The sequence below is a fragment of the Dendropsophus ebraccatus genome, chromosome 5 (assembly GCF_027789765.1).
Source record: "Dendropsophus ebraccatus isolate aDenEbr1 chromosome 5, aDenEbr1.pat, whole genome shotgun sequence".
NCBI classification, from domain to species: Eukaryota; Metazoa; Chordata; class Amphibia; order Anura; family Hylidae; genus Dendropsophus; species Dendropsophus ebraccatus.
The window spans coordinates 26,301,423-26,317,021 of record NC_091458.1 but is presented as its reverse complement, the minus strand read 5'-3'; the positions used below and the strand labels follow the sequence as shown (position 1 = coordinate 26,317,021).

The 15,599-nt window shown below is 47.0% G+C and overlaps 1 protein-coding gene across 2 annotated transcripts in view; it reads right to left on the bottom strand.

The window, feature by feature from the left end:
- Window positions 1-3,271: 3,271 nt before the first annotated feature.
- The window catches only part of LOC138792367 (lysosomal Pro-X carboxypeptidase-like), a 28,686-nt gene continuing 16,358 nt past the window's right edge, over window positions 3,272-15,599 (bottom strand). The window contains exons 4-10 of one of the 2 annotated variants that reach the window (XR_011363135.1): window positions 15,335-15,513; window positions 9,178-9,335; window positions 8,110-8,282; window positions 7,795-7,959; window positions 5,010-5,197; window positions 3,880-4,585; window positions 3,272-3,613 (exon numbers count right to left, since the gene is read on the bottom strand). Coding sequence is in view for 1 of the 2 variants with exons in the window: in XM_069969718.1 (XP_069825819.1) it covers window positions 4,372-4,585; window positions 5,010-5,197; window positions 7,795-7,959; window positions 8,110-8,282; window positions 9,178-9,335; window positions 15,335-15,513 (1,077 nt within the window). In the remaining variant the exon portion in view is untranslated. Of the gene's footprint in view, window positions 4,586-5,009; window positions 5,198-7,794; window positions 7,960-8,109; window positions 8,283-9,177; window positions 9,336-15,334; window positions 15,514-15,599 lie in introns of both variants that reach the window. The other variant, XM_069969718.1, reaches the window with a different exon arrangement.

The window sequence follows — 15,599 nt, the reverse complement described above, 5'->3', positions numbered from 1 at the left end:
TTTATCTTTTATTTTATTTAAAGAGCTGTTAGGCCCCTTTCACATGTCTGGAAAATCTGCCTGGATTTTTTATCTGGAAATCCAGATGGATTTCCGAAACATAGTGGTACATTACTGACATCTGGAATACCGGCACAGACGCCCCCCAGAAAACTCTATGGAAGTGGCAGAATCACGGAAAAGCGTCTGGAATTTCAGATTGGTTGAGTGCCTCCAGCCCCAGTCCACAGCGGACTTGCGAGTGTACTCCCCCACCTGGGACCCCAGCAGCACTTCAAGCCCAGTGCCTGCCCCCCCCAAACCTGACTTGGACCTCAGCAGTGCTGCTGAATGGACCCCCGGACCTCATAAGTGAGGAGAAGAGAGAAGGAGGAAGAAGAGAAGCCAGAGCAGTATTGAGGACAGGTGAGATTACATGCTAGAACTACAGCCCCCATCATGTTCACCTGACAGTTCATGATGGCAGTTGTTGTTCTGCAGCCTGCTGCTCTCCAGGTTGCAGAACTACAACCCCCATCATGTCCTAATGGCAGTTCATTATGGGAGCTGTAGTTCTGCAACAGGTAAGAGGATAACACAGTATAGGAGGGGGAGGCATTGGCATAGTAGAACTACATCTCCCAGCATGATGTGTGGTTATATGCAGGACTACATCCTATAATGGGAGTTGTAGTTCTGCAACAGATTAAAACAGAGGTAGGGAACCTTGGCTCTTCAGCTGTTGCAAAACTACAACTCCCATCATGCCTGGACAGTCAAAGCTTTAGCATGGTACATGATGGGTGGCAAGGTACACAATGGAGTGATGGTGGCAGGGTACACGATGGGGTGACGGTGGGAGGGTACACGATGGGGTGATGGTGGCAGGCATTTCCTGATGGTTTCCTGAAGGTAAAAGGATTTAGAATGTGAACATTAAAATTCCGGGGTCTCTTGAAGGACAACTCCGGCGGGACCCCCCCAAAAAAAAAACCACAGACACACACAGACACCATACTCACCATCCCTCCGGTGACGATCGCCACTCCATTCGCCCGCCGTCCGCCTCACCGTCACCTGCATCTGCCGTCCAGCGATGTCTCTTGCTTCCGGGTCCATGAGAGAGAAAAGGCTGCCAGTGCGCTTGTGCACCGGCAGCCTTTTCATTGGCTGGAGCGCATCACATGGCTTCCAGCAAGCTCAGCCAATCAGGGCTGAGCAAGCTGGAAGCCATGTGATGCGCTCCAGCCAATGAAAAGGCTGCTGGTGCGCATGTGCACCAGCAGCCTTTTCTCTCCCATTCACTCTCAATGAAGACACGGAAGAGGAAGAAGACCCGGACCGCCCCCCAGCTCTGACGTCACCCGTCACCTGATGCCGCCCGGGAGAAGAGGACCGTGACGACCGTAATAGGTAATGTATACATTCTTTAACTTCCGGGGTGGGGGGTCGGGAGTCGGAAAGTGGGGGAAGGGGGCCAGACCGGGTATTTAACCACATTACAAAGTTATATAACTTTGTAATGTGTGTTAAATAAGCCAAAAAAAATTTTCGCCGGAGTTGTCCTTTAAGAAGACTGTATTGTTATCACAGTTTTCCTGTAACTCCCAGGATTTTGGGGGGCTCGCCTCAAGGGCATCCACATAAAGTTTTTGAGAGCTCACCTCAATGGCATCATAATCAATTTTTGGAAGGTCTCAATTCCAACTTGTCTAACATTGTCTCCATTTTTGGACAGCTCACCTCAAGGGCATCAAAATAACTTTTTAAAGGGCTCACCTGTATGGCTACAAAATAAATTTTTTGAAAGTTTTAATGATAACTTGTCTAACTCCATTTTTAAATGGCTTAACTCAAAGGCCTAAACTCCATTTTGGAGGGCTCAACCTATTTTTTGTCAATGCTCATCCCAATTGGTATTGATAATTTTTGTGCCTTCTGGCTTCCCTACCTCCAATAATTAGGCTTCCATGCACAATTGAATCAGGGTGTGTGGCAAAAACTTGGCCTTTCAACTTTCAATCAGAATCTTGCTATTTTAGGAGGATCCTTGTGTTGTCCATTTTGAACCACTTTATCTGTGGATAAAAGCTTGTTGGGGGTGTCCTCTGCCATCAAATTCCATTTAAAGTGTCACTGTCGCAAGAGCTGCAGAATCTGTTGGCGCTATACAAATAAATATATTATTATTATTATTATTATTATTATTATTATTATTATAACTTTGAAAATCTAAATCAACAGTAGATGTAAAGTGAAGCAAGTTTGCAATATACATTCATTATTTTTTTTTTTGTTGTTATATTGCTGTAAAACAAAGCTATACTTACCAGTAGGGATGGTCCGAACCGAGTTCGGTTCGGGTTCGTACGAACCCGAACCCTCGGTAATGATTCCCGCAGTCTGCCCGCTCCGTGGAGCGGGCGGATCCAGCGGGAGGACCGCCTGAAAAACTAGGATACAGCCATAGCCAAAAACTTGCTTGCAAACTTGCTTTATATCACATCTACTGTTGATTTAGATTTTGAAAATTATAAAGACAGGTACACTTTAAATTTGCCTTCTCTTAGAACATTCAAATTCCAGGGTCTCTTAAGAAGCCTGTATTGTTATCAGTTCTCTTGTAATTCCCAGGATTTTTGGAGGGCTCACCTCACCGAAGGGCCTCAATTTAAATTTTTACATGGTTTCCATGAGAACCACAACCCTTTATGTGTAAAACATGTCTGACCACATCACAAAAAAAACCACACACACACAGACACACACAGACACACAATGACAGTTATCGGAGGGTGCTGTTTGATCTCCCCCTTGCCAATGACATCTGTAGTTGTCATAGGACACGTGATTTAAAGAGGTGCATGAAAAAGTTTCTTTTGCTTAAAATTTGGCTTTCTGCCCATGCTAATGTAGAGGAAAGATGGTTTCCTGGTGTTTTATTCAACTTTACATAGAGGTTACATTGTGTTTGGAGTGTATTGTTGAGAGGCTGTGATAGTAGCGTAATGTTGTGACTTTGGCGTGTTAGGGCCCTATTCCACCGGACGATTATCGTTTGCATAATCATTAACGATTAACGATCTCAAACGACCGCTATTGCGAAAGACCTAAAAACGTTCACTCATTTCCATGGAACGATAATCGTTACTTATGATCGTAGTTGCGAAAGTTTTTTCTTCGCTATTTATTCGCTATTGCGTTCGTATCTATTGCGAACGACCGAACGATGTCTTATTCAATGCGAACGTTTTGCGAACGAGCAACAATAAAAATAGGTCCAGGTCTTATAAAGGGATCAACGATTTCTCGTTTGGTCGTTAATCGTTAACTGCATTTCAACCGAACGATTATCGTTTAGCTTCCCCTGCTGTCCCAGTTGTATTCCAGTGGTGTTGGCATCATTTCCTAAGGTGTCATTGTGGACTTGGTGACCTCCAAGTGGTCGAATTTTGGTTACCAATAAACAAGCATTTTTCTCTCGTAGACTTTAATGGGATTCGATATTCGAGTATCGAGGTCTACTTGAAACGTATTTCGAATTTTCGAATATTTCACTACTCGTTCATCTCTACTAAGCAGTAAGTGTTTTCTGAATCACACACGATGATACTTGTTATCCCATCTGACAAACCTACAAAACAAACATTTGATATGAAAGGATCCAGTCCCTAAATCACAGACATATTACATTACAGGAGAGCGTCAAGACATCACGTAGCTCCTGTATAGCATAAGCGCCCACACACAAAGAAGGAACAAAGCATAAGAGACATAATAGAAAAAGATCACACATCCTCAGCATTGGTAACATCACTCAGTCCGGCTTCACGGCAAAGCTTTTGGTTATTGTTTGGCTCATTCTGACAGAGAAGCTGAACAGAATGATGTATCACTTACATTGTTCTGAGCAGCTGATCCAGAGATATCCTCCTGAATAACATGGACAATAAGTAGTCCTCTCCATAATGTGCATGAGCTCAGTAGTCCTGGATATTTATGAGAAGCAGAAAACTCCGCCCACCAGCAGCTGATTGGCAGTTATCTATCCATGTTGTATATAGGTAGCAACTGTCAATCAGCAGCTGGGGGTCGGGGTTAGGGGTGTGGCAAGAATCCTATTCTCCTGCATATTAAGAGAACAACTAAACAAAATGATGCAAGTAATACACCGATCTGTTCAGCATTTCTGTCACTAGTTTATGCTGCCCTCACTTAAGGTGGAATAAACATGGTGACACAGTGCCAAAAGTGCCAAAATGTCCATCATGTTATACATATATATATATATCTTTGGAAGCTTTCATTTTCCATTTCTTAAACTTCTCAGGACCCGGATGGAGGCGCTTTCCTTAAGATGTGGTCCACAGAGGGACAGCAGGAACAGACTCATTATATTCGATTCACTTGCTGACTATGCTCTTTAATCCACTTCTTCATATAGGCCACCTCCAGTGCCCGGGCCTCAATCACAGATCTGGGGTCATAAGCGTTATTGGAGCGCAGGTCCAGGTGATGGGCCCCATCTGTGATGAGAATGGCCACTAAGGAGTCACTGAGGCTCTGCTTGACACCACCAACCAACCACGGATCCAGTTCACCATTGCTGTAAGAAATAAACACAAACAAACATTACATAGGCATCTACAGTGGGGTCTCGAGTGCCCGGGGGACCACCAAGCCAACAAATATAGAGAAGCAACTAGAGTCAAATGTTATCCATAGGTGGTAATGCGAGTAGCATTTAGGATTTAGGTATGGGGGTTATTAGTATAATATATATATATATATGAAAAGGAGTGTAATAAAGATGGACCACCCACCCAACAACCTTCAACAGAGGTAGGATTAGTCTCTGTGGTCTCAACCAAGGAGAAGCAGGCCTATAGCAACCGTTGGGCACTGGCTTGTTTCTCTTTGGGTGGCAGAGTAAGCTGCGTCATTGACCTCTATAAAGATCGGTTCATCTTCTACATTCTGACATTTTTTGGACCTTCTTAACCCATTAAATGAATGAAAGCTGGGCACACCTGAAGATGATGTTGCTAGCAGCCATGATGTTCTTTCCACCATACATGGATGTGATCCATGTAGGACGAGGCCTGATCCCCCACTTTTTATAACAATTGTCCGAAAAAGTCTCGAAATTCCACATTTGGGGCTCAAACATGTCTGTGACCCCATCGGAGCAAAACGGAATCACCATTTCTGTACAAGCCTGAGGGACACAACCCAGAGCCTTTAGACTTATATAATAGATGTGGTCAATATTACTAAACCTATAAAATCATCTATTCAACCCCACTCCTAGAATAGAGAGACTGACAAGAGACTGTGTGCTGTAGTCTGCGTCTCATGCTCACAACCATGTTCCCACCGCCTCTTGTACTATCATAGCATGTCATATGATTAGCAGCCAGCTATGGCTTCCTATTATTCATGGTCTGATCTATTCCTCAAAAATTGTAATATATGAGCAAGACTGAGGGAGTAGTTAAAACCTTAGTAGTAATAAATCATATAAAGAAACTTTACTGCCACATGTTCAGGCTGGGACTGGCCCACAGGAGAGTAGTTGGATCCTCCTACAGGCCCTGCCCCTTGATGGGCCCCTAAGCAGGAGGTGGGCCTCCCTGTTTAGTAGCTCCAGGATGACATATATAATCCTTCAGCACTGCTACACATGCCTGTCACTTACTGCCTGTATATAGTAACCTGAGGTTCTGTCTTATTATATAGAGGCAGAGAGTGACTAGGTGACGAGCAGCAACATGTAGTGTGCAGCCCCTCTCCTCTCCCCTGGGACCCTGCTCACGTCCTCCTCTCAGGCCGCCTCCATCTGCTCTATGTGCTGCTGCTGGCAGTCAGGACACAGGAGGCCCCTAGAATCAAATTCTCTGGTGAGCCTGAGGTACCCCAGTCCGACACTGCACATTTCCCATCAGTACTGTATAGGGTCATGACAAGAAGATTTTATTTTAGATCTTGAATTCTCAGCCTGCAGTGTGTGCACATGCCCAGTATCTAGAGGGGTACGCACTATGGAGGGGATTTACGAAGACCGGCGTACAAGTACGCCAGTCCTATATTAAGTCCCTCCCCCTTTTCCCAGGCAGGATTAGTGAATCCAGCCGGCCGGGCACACAAATCTGGGCCTGGCGTACCAAATCTATACCATCTTCCACACTTCCTCCCCGCTTTATCACACCCCCCCAAGCTCCGCCAGCCCACCCATCGGGCAAGCCGGGCGTACGGGAGGCGTATGCCAGGGAGAAGGGGCAAATCTGCACCTTCTCCCTGGCGTACGCCTCTGGTGTACCTTTCATAAATGTCCCCCTAGGTGTTTTTGACATATACAGGGTGCCAACATAGTACCTGGGGGCATCCAATAACTAGAAGACTCGGCACTACTAGCACTAGCTTTGGTGTGCAAATTATTGAAGGACCTTTACCTGTTAAGTCCCGTAGTAGTGCTCAACATGTAGACATAGGGGAAGATTTATCAAACTGGTGTAAAGTAGAATTGTCTTAGTTGCCCCTAGCAACCAATCAGATTCCATTTTTCCTCACAGATTCTTTGAGAAATGAAAGGTGGAATCTGATTGGTTGCTAGGGGCAACTAAGACAATTCTACTTGACACCAGTTTGATAAATCTCCCCTATAGTCTTTGGTAGTCTGGAAATGTAGAAAAAAAACGTGACACTCACCAAGCATAAGTGCTATGTGCAGAAAAAACTTTATTCCATATCTGGCAACAGGGATGTGGATCAGTGGGCGACAATCGTTTCGCGCGCACACCTGAGGCACGCTTCCTCATAGGCCGGGAGGAAGCGCGCCTCAGGTGTGTGTGCGTGAAACGATCGTCGTTCGCTGATGGAATAAAGTTTTTATACCAGTTTCATAAATCTCCTCCCTTGAGTATGTTCGGGTTCGGTTGAAGAAGTTGGATGCAGCCCTAGGGAGTCTGGGAAAACATGGATACAGCCGATGGCCTATGACTGTATCCATATTTTCTTGGCAGCTTTAGGGCTACATCCAACTTCTCCAGCAGTTTGTAATCAAATGGCGCAAATACTCTAGGTTGGCTCATCTCTAGTCCATAATATAATTATTTTATGATGGATGGATGGATGAATGTATAGATGATAATATATATAGGACTAATGCCTGGTATGTCAGTACTGAAGCATCTGCTATTCCACCGGTTATCTCTCTAGCAGTCCTGGACTCCATGAACACCTAGACAGGTCCCATCTATACACAGCCCTGTGCACTTGACCCTTCTACAACCCTCCCCTTGGAATCAATCAGCATGGAGATCTCTCTTCCTGGAGTGCTCAAACATCAGAGACATGGGGGTTCCTGTGCCAATGTCTGATGTGACGGAGGTCCTAATCTGAACCCATCATCCTATACACAACAATGTCATATGGGTGAAACCATCCATAGAATAAAATATATTAGAAATAATCCTTTATAGTGAATATACAGAATCAGATCAGTTCCAGGATGTGTTTGCTGGTGGTCTGGGCTCACGTCTTCCTCAGGGGACAATGAGCACTATATATGCTATAGGATAGATCTTATATTTAACTGTATAATTAACCTATTTTAGGTCTCTTATTTAAACAGAACCATAGAAAAAGAATGGCGGTGATGTCCAATTACAGAACTGTACCCCAAGGTGTATTGTTCCCAATAAACTTAATGGGCTGCCTGTTTAATATATGAGCATATGGGGTCCTCATACCAGGCTGTACATATACCCGCAACCCCCTTGAGGGAAGAACAAGTTATGTGAATGTAGAAGTGACCTGATATTTCCAGCCGTTATTAACCAGGAACCCGGCAACATTCTGTGAGGTGTTGAGACACGGGGTATTTCCAGTGTAGTTATAATATACATTAATTGCAAGGAAGAGGTTCTGCAGCAGCTCTTTGTCGTCAGGGTTCGGATTCTTCAAATTTTTGCAGACCTCCTACATAAAAAAAAAAATTATATATATATGTGTGTTATATATCTGGATTATATTTACTGTCTGTAGATCAATACACTTAATAAAGTTATAAAACAGATCAGGGAACTGTGGATCTCTAGTATATCAGAACTCTAGACCAGGGTTACCTACCTTGATAGGCCAGGCTGGCAGAGGCTCCAGGAAGTTGGCCGGGTACGGATAGTTTACCATTGCCAGATTCACCCAGGTCTCACTTAGCCAGTATTTAAAAGCAGCAGCATCATCCTGGCACTTAAGAGGAGAGCACAAGTGAAACGCGCCGGACAACCACCTGATGCCGTCATCTGAAACACAGAGGGGGAATGGTTACAGTGTGTAAAGTAATGCAACAAGTGTAACACAGGGAATCCCCCAGCAGAATAGTGAGTGCAGCTCTGGAGTATAATACAGGATGTAACTCAGGATCAGTACAGGATAAGGCTAGGTTCACACTGCGTTTTTAGCATCCGTTTAACGGATCCGTTTTTTGCAAAAAACGGATTGCAAAAAACGGATGAATTTGTGTGCATCCGTTTTTGATCCGTTTTTCCATTGACTTCCATTATAAAAAAAAACGGATCAAAACAGATGCGTTTTTTTGACGCACAATAAAGTACTGTTGACACTACTTTTTTGACCGCTAAAAAAAACGGATCCGTTAAACGGATGCTAAAAACGCAGTGTGAACCTAGCCTAAGTAATGTAATGTATGTACACAGTGACCCCACCAGCAGAACAGTGAGTGCAGCTCTGGTATATAATACAGGATGTATTTCAGGATCAGTACAGGATAAGTAATGTAATGTATGTACATAGTTACCCCACCAGCAGAATAGTGAGTGCAGCTCTGGAGTATAATACAGGATGTAACTCAGGATCAGTACAGGATAAGTAATGTAATGTATGTACACAGTGACCCCACCAGCAGAATAGTGAGTGCAGCTCTGGAGTATAATACAGGATGTAACTCAGGATCAGTACAGGATCAGTAATGTAATGTATGTACACAGTGACCCCACCAGCAGAATAGTGAGTGCAGCTCTGTGCCTCTATTATTCTTCCTGGAAACATATAAATAAACTGACAATATATTGTTACCATTCCCTTGTCAATGAGGTGCATCCATCAGTTTATCGGTAATGTCAGGAGAGGGAATTTTTTAGACAAAAACAGCAATCGGTTGTTATGTGAGACACTCACTGGTTTGAAACATGCGATTTATGGCCGACCAGGACTTGGTGATACTCTCGGCACATCCCGGACCACTTTTCTTAAAGATATTGGTTAAAGCTTGATAATACAGATTACAGGGAACCGAGTCCTCAAACTGCCAAATTGGGGCAGAAGCAGCAAGAGCCCTGAAAATGGCAATAAGAATTATATACAGTGGTACCTTGGTTTAAGAGTAACTTAGATTAAGAGCGTTTTGATTTAAGAGCTCACAGTTTTTAAAAATTGTGACTTGGTTTAAGAGCTCCCTGTACTGGATGGGAGGGCGAGTGGGGGAGGGACATGGTCTGCATAGCGGGGTATACAGCCCTGTACTCTGACCCAGGAAGTCTCCCTCATCTTCCAAATCATAGCAGATCCACTTCAGGCTGGGGCTTACATTAGGGGACAGGACTGAGCAGGTAATCTCATCATAGCTGTAACCCCTCGCTCCCCAGATTTATGTGGCCACATATGTCCTGCTCATTACTTCATGCTCCCTGCAGTCCCTGTCAGTCCTGATTGGTCCATACTGAACACACACCCCTTTCCCATTGCTGTCATGTGACCACACAGACCTCTGACAGCAGCCCTGCTTCTCTATTCTAGCCTGTTGTACTACGCTACTGCATTATGGGGATCTGCAGCTCCATCCTGTATCTATAAACTGCTGCAGTGTTATCAGGGTTATGCAGTTACTATACATTATTCTCCACATGCTGATTGCTATACTGTACAGTTACTTATAATATCACATATTCTGCTGCTTATAAATGTTTGTTTCATTTGTTTTACATGTTATTCAGAATAGAAAATCATTATTTTTGGGTTGTGGAACCAATTGTCTGATTTTCATTGATTTCTTATGGAAAAATTTGCTTTGGTTTGAGTGGATTTGGATTACAAGCACGGTCCCAAAACAAATTATGCTCCTAATCCAAGGCACCACTGTATATATAAAAAATACTATATATATATATATATATATATATATATATATATATATATATATATATATATATATTCATAGTAAAAAAAATATTCTATCATATATATATATATATATATATATATATATATATATATATATGAAAAAAAAGTAGATATGTATTTTTTAAATCAGTTTTTTTTTTATTAGTAGTAGTAGTAGTAGTAGTAGTAGTAGTAGTAGTAGTAGTATTGTTTTCTAACTCCGTTTTTTTTGTTTGTTTGTTCATTTGCAATAGTTTTAATACACGGCTCTGAAAGGAGTATCAGAGTAACAGAACCGGATCACCAGATAGACACAGGGCCGCTTTAACCTAGGTGCATATGGTGCACGTGCACCGGGCCCCCTGATCCAGATCACATGACAGGGGCCCCCCGGCTGAGTCACCACAAATTTTCATCCCCCAACCACCTAATGAGCCAGGACGCCTGACTGCGTGTGATGTCACCCGGCCCGGCACCTGATTGGATGCGCAGCGCGCGCATCGCACGGCCGGCCGCAGCGGCGCCACTCTACTTTCCCGCCTCCCCTGCAATTCTGTCTGCGCAGTCAGTGAGGAGAAGGGGGAGCTGGTGGTGGTCGGGAACGAGGAGGAGCCTGTGTGCTGTGGTGCCCGGGCTGTAGCTACTTCCTGTGAGTCCGGGTCAGCCTGCACTACATGCTCTGCTGGCCCTGTCTGCGGGGAGCCCAGGAGGCACTGCAGAAGCATCCAGCCTCTCCCCAGGCAGAGTGTGTGGAGGCGGGGGAGCAGCACCTGCACTATGAATGTAAGTAGCAGCGAGGTGGGGGTGTATGGAGAAGGGGAGGGAAGAATAGAAGCTGGGGGCCCACTGACAGAGGATTTGCCCACCGGACCTGCCCGGGGTATGTCCAGATAAGCCCCGCCCCCTGATTTTAGGTCCCGCCCCCGGAACGGACCGTGGGTAGTATTCTGACTGACTGCCATTCAGAAGTCACCCAGCTTTCCTGCATCTTATAGTGTTGTGAGTATGACTGAGGCCACCCAGCTTTCCCAGGATCTTATCCTCAGTATGAGGGGCGGGTCACTGGGGGACACAAGACCTTACAGACTAGGAGGACTGAGTCAGTCCTCCTAGTCTGTAAGCTGCTGTGCCCCCCAGTCCTCCTAGTCTGTAAGCTGCTGTGCCCCCCAGTCCTCCTAGTCTGTAAGCTGCTGTGCCCCCCCCCCCAGTCCTCCTAGTCTGTAAGCTGCTGTGCCCCCCCAATCCTTCTAGTCTGTAAGCTGCTGTGCCCCCCCAATCCTCCTAGTCTGTAAGCTGCTGTGCCCCCCCAATCCTCCTAGTCTGTAAGCTGCTGTGCCCCCCCAATCCTCCTAGTCTGTAAGCTCCTGTGTCCCCCCAGTCCTCCTCCTAGTCTGTAAGCTGCTGTGCCCCCCCAATCCTCCTAGTCTGTAAGCTCCTGTGTCCCCCCAGTCCTCCTCCTAGTCTGTAAGCTGCTGTGCCCCCCCAATCCTCCTAGTCTGTAAGCTCCTGTGCCCCCCAGTCCTCCTAGTCTGTAAGCTCCTGTGTCCCCCAGTCCTCCTAGTCTGTAAGCTCCTGTGTCCCCCCCATTCCTCCTCCTAGTCTGTAAACTGCTGTGCCCCCCAGTCCTCCTCCTAGTCTGTAAGCTCCTGTGTCCCCCCAGTCCTACTAGTCTGTAAGCTCCTGTGCCCCCCCCAGCCCTCCTAGTGTGTAAGCTCCTGTGTCCCCCCAGTCCTCCTAGTGTGTAAGCTCCTGTGTCCCCCCAGTCCTCCTCCTAGTCTGTAAGCTCCTGTGTCCCCCCAGTCCTCCTCCTAGTCTGTAAGCTCCTGTGTCCCCCCAGTCCTCCTAGTCTGTAAACTGCTGTGCCCCCCAGTCCTCCTCCTAGTCTGTAAGCTCCTGTGTCCCCCAGTCCTCCTCCTAGTCTGTAAGCTCCTGTGTCCCCCCAGTCCTCCTAGTCTGTAAGCTCCTCTGTCCCCCAGTCCTCCTAGTCTGTAAGCTCCTGTGTCCCCCCCAGTCCTCCTAGTCTGTAAGCTCCTGTGTCCCCCCAGTCCTCCTCCTAGTCTGTAAGCTCCTGTGTCCCCCCAGTCCTCCTCCTAGTCTGTAAGCTCCTCTGTCCCCCAGTCCTCCTCCTAGTCTGTAAGCTCCTGTGTCCCCCCAGTCCTCCTAGTCTGTAAGCTCCTCTGTCCCCCCAGTCCTCCTCCTAGTGTGTAAGCTCCTGTGTCCCCCCAGTCCTCCTAGTCTGTAAGCTCCTGTGTCCCCCCCAGTCCTCCTAGTCTGTAAGCTCCTGTGCCCCCCCCAGTCCTCCTCCTAGTCTGTAAGCTCCTGTGCCCCCCCCCAGTCCTCCTCCTAGTCTGTAAGCTCCTGTGTCCCCCCAGTCCTCCTAGTCTGTAAGCTCCTGTGTCCCCCCAGTCCTCCTAGTCTGTAAGCTCCTGTGTCCCCCAGTCCTCCTCCTAGTCTGTAAACTCCTGTGTCCCCCCCAGTCCTCCTAGTCTGTAAGCTCCTGTGTCCCCCCCAGTCCTCCTCCTAGTCTGTAAGCTCCTGTGTCCCCCCAGTCCTCCTAGTCTGTAAGCTCCTGTGTCCCCCCCAGTCCTCCTCCTAGTCTGTAAGCTCCTGTGTCCCCCCAGTCCTCCTAGTCTGTAAGCTCCTGTGTCCCCCCAGTCCTCCTAGTCTGTAAGCTCCTGTGTCCCCCCAGTCCTCCTAGTGTGTAAGCTCCTGTGTCCCCCCCAGTCCTCCTCCTAGTCTGTAAGCTCCTGTGTCCCCCCAGTCCTCCTAGTCTGTAAGCTCCTGTGTCCCCCCAGTCCTCCTAGTCTGTAAGCTCCTGTGTCCCCCCAGTCCTCCTAGTGTGTAAGCTCCTGTGTCCCCCCAGTCCTCCTAGTCTGTAAGCTCCTGTGTCCCCCCCAGTCCTCCTAGTCTGTAAGCTCCTGTGTCCCCCAGTCCTCCTCCTAGTCTGTAAGCTCCTGTGTCCCCCCAGTCTGTAAACTCCTGTGTCCCCCCAGTCCTCCTAGTGTGTAAGCTCCTGTGTCCCCCCAGTCCTCCTAGTCTGTAAGATCCTGTGTCCCCCAGTCCTCCTCCTAGTCTGTAAGCTCCTGTGTCCCCCCCCCCCCCAGTCCTCCTAGTCTGTAAACAACTCCTGTGCCCCCCCAGTCCTCCTAGTCTGTAAGCTCCTGTGTGACCAGTCCTCCTCCTAGTCTGTAAGCTCCTGGGTGCCCCAGTCCTCCTAGTCTGTAAGCTCCTGTGTCCCCCCAGTCCTCCTAGTCTGTAAGCTCCTGTGCCCCCCCAGTCCCCCTCCTAGTCTGTAAACTGCTGTGTCCCCCCCCCCCCAGTCCTCCTCCTACAGACTAGGAGGAGGACTGGGGGTACACAAGAGCTTACACACTAGTAGGACTGAGGGGAAAACAGTAGCTTACACACCCATACTCCCGGGGGGGTCCTTATTAGTTCACCAATCCCTACAGTGGGAACCTGTTATAGCTAGAAACTGTTTCAGTGGTAATATTAGGTCTGTACGTGCCCCCGCTAGCTTCACTCTCCATTATTCATAAAGATTTAGGAATAGGAATATGACATAGGAATGCTCCCCGACCATACTCCCTTTTTATAACTTGTCATAAAACCTGATGCACTGAGTATAATGCACCAGTGATAATACCTGATAAATATAATTCAGTTAACCTTTATAAGGAGAGAGGGCCCACTCTTGAGGTCTGTGCACTTGGCCCACCAGTGTATTAAAACGGCCCTGCACCCACATAAAGGGGGAAAATAACCCAAGGAGAGCTGTAGTGTGCGTGGGTGCAAGTGCAGAGACATGAGGCAATGTCCTGTATGTTTAGTATAAAAATAGAACTGAACAACATTGCAGGTGAACAGTACACTTAGCACAGTTAGTGCAAATCTTGAAAAACATAGTTGCTGACAGTGGAGTATAATCAGTGCCTTTTAGAAGTAAGTGCTTTGTTGAGGTAAAGAGAGGAGAGGGGTTGCCAGAAGAGCCCTGCCCAAGGTAGAATATGTACTCTGCCGGAACAGTTGTGTAGAAGAGGAGTAGATAAGGGATACCCGTACTCACGTATAGACCATAGTCTGACCCTCTTCTGCCCCCTAGTTGCGTAGAAACCATCCTAGGTGGGTAGTATGAGCCCCAGTCGTCAGTTATCTGGGTGTAGCAGGTTCCCAAGATTTCCCAGTCCACCCGTACTGCACAGTTGGATACGTAGACCTTTGCATGGTAGCTTTGTCCTACTGGAGTCAGTTCCTATTCTCTCAGGATACTGCTCTACACTTTTCTGATGGGTTCCTGGCGTGGGCTAGGGTGTTCCGTGGTGGCTTCTCTCCCCTTACATCACCTAAGCACTGCAAATCTGTGGTAGCTGCTTGCTTACATAAAAGTCTCTGGTTGCTGGCCCCTGTCAATGGGTCCTGGCTAAGCCAGGCCCCGGCTTAACTTCTGCAGGGACAAGTTCTTGTGTGTGTCCTCTCTCTGAATACTAAAGAAGAACTGAATCACTTCTTCCACCAAGCTAAACTCCTCCTACAGGTGTACCTTCCTGTGAGTGATGGGGCTGAGTGTGTGTGTTAGAGAGACTAGATAGGATATGACAGAAAGAAAGAGCACCTGTGAGTGGTCAGCATGACATAAAATAATTAACCCCTTGCTTCAGCTGTGCATAAGAAGTACAAATAAACAGTGGTGACATCTAGTGGGGAAAAACAATACTACATCTCCCATGTTGCTTAATCTGAGTGAACAACATACTAGGGTGAATATAAGACAACACCCGTGGTGGGACACCACAGGTGCTTGCAGTTAAAGGGCCATTTGCAGAACCCAGGAGGCCTGCTTGGCCACCTGGTGCTCTGCAAATAATGATGGCTCAGGGGGCCCAGAGTATTGCTGGAGCGGGCAACGGGGCCCTCTGATGCAGCGGGCCCCATAGCAGCCACTATGGTTGCTACAGTGGTAGTTACACCGCTGGCTGTATCTGTATCCTCCAGCCACAAGGAGTTGAAGGCAGAGCGTTCGGCATTGAATGAACCCAAACTTACGGTAAATTGGCTCCTCTGTAGTCATCAATAACATGGGATTAAGGTTCAGTGGAGGGGTCATACACAGCTCTACACTATAGTACAGGGTACACTGTCCCATATAGAAACATTGCATTGTGTTCATAGCACTTACCCCACTACAACGTGAGGATACTTCATTCTCAGCCAGGCCGCCAGCAACCCCCCATAGGAGCCTCCGATGGCGATCACTGGACTATCCTTGGATTCAGAACTTCCCTTTAGGAATCGGATTAAAATGGCAAAGTCTGCGAGGGCCTGCTCCGAGGTCAGATAGTTCAAGTATTTGGGATCCTAAAAAAAAAATAAAAAATGGAGGAGTAATAAAGTCAGATTTCCTCCACTAGGACAGGCCCGACCTCCATTATAAAGACAGATTT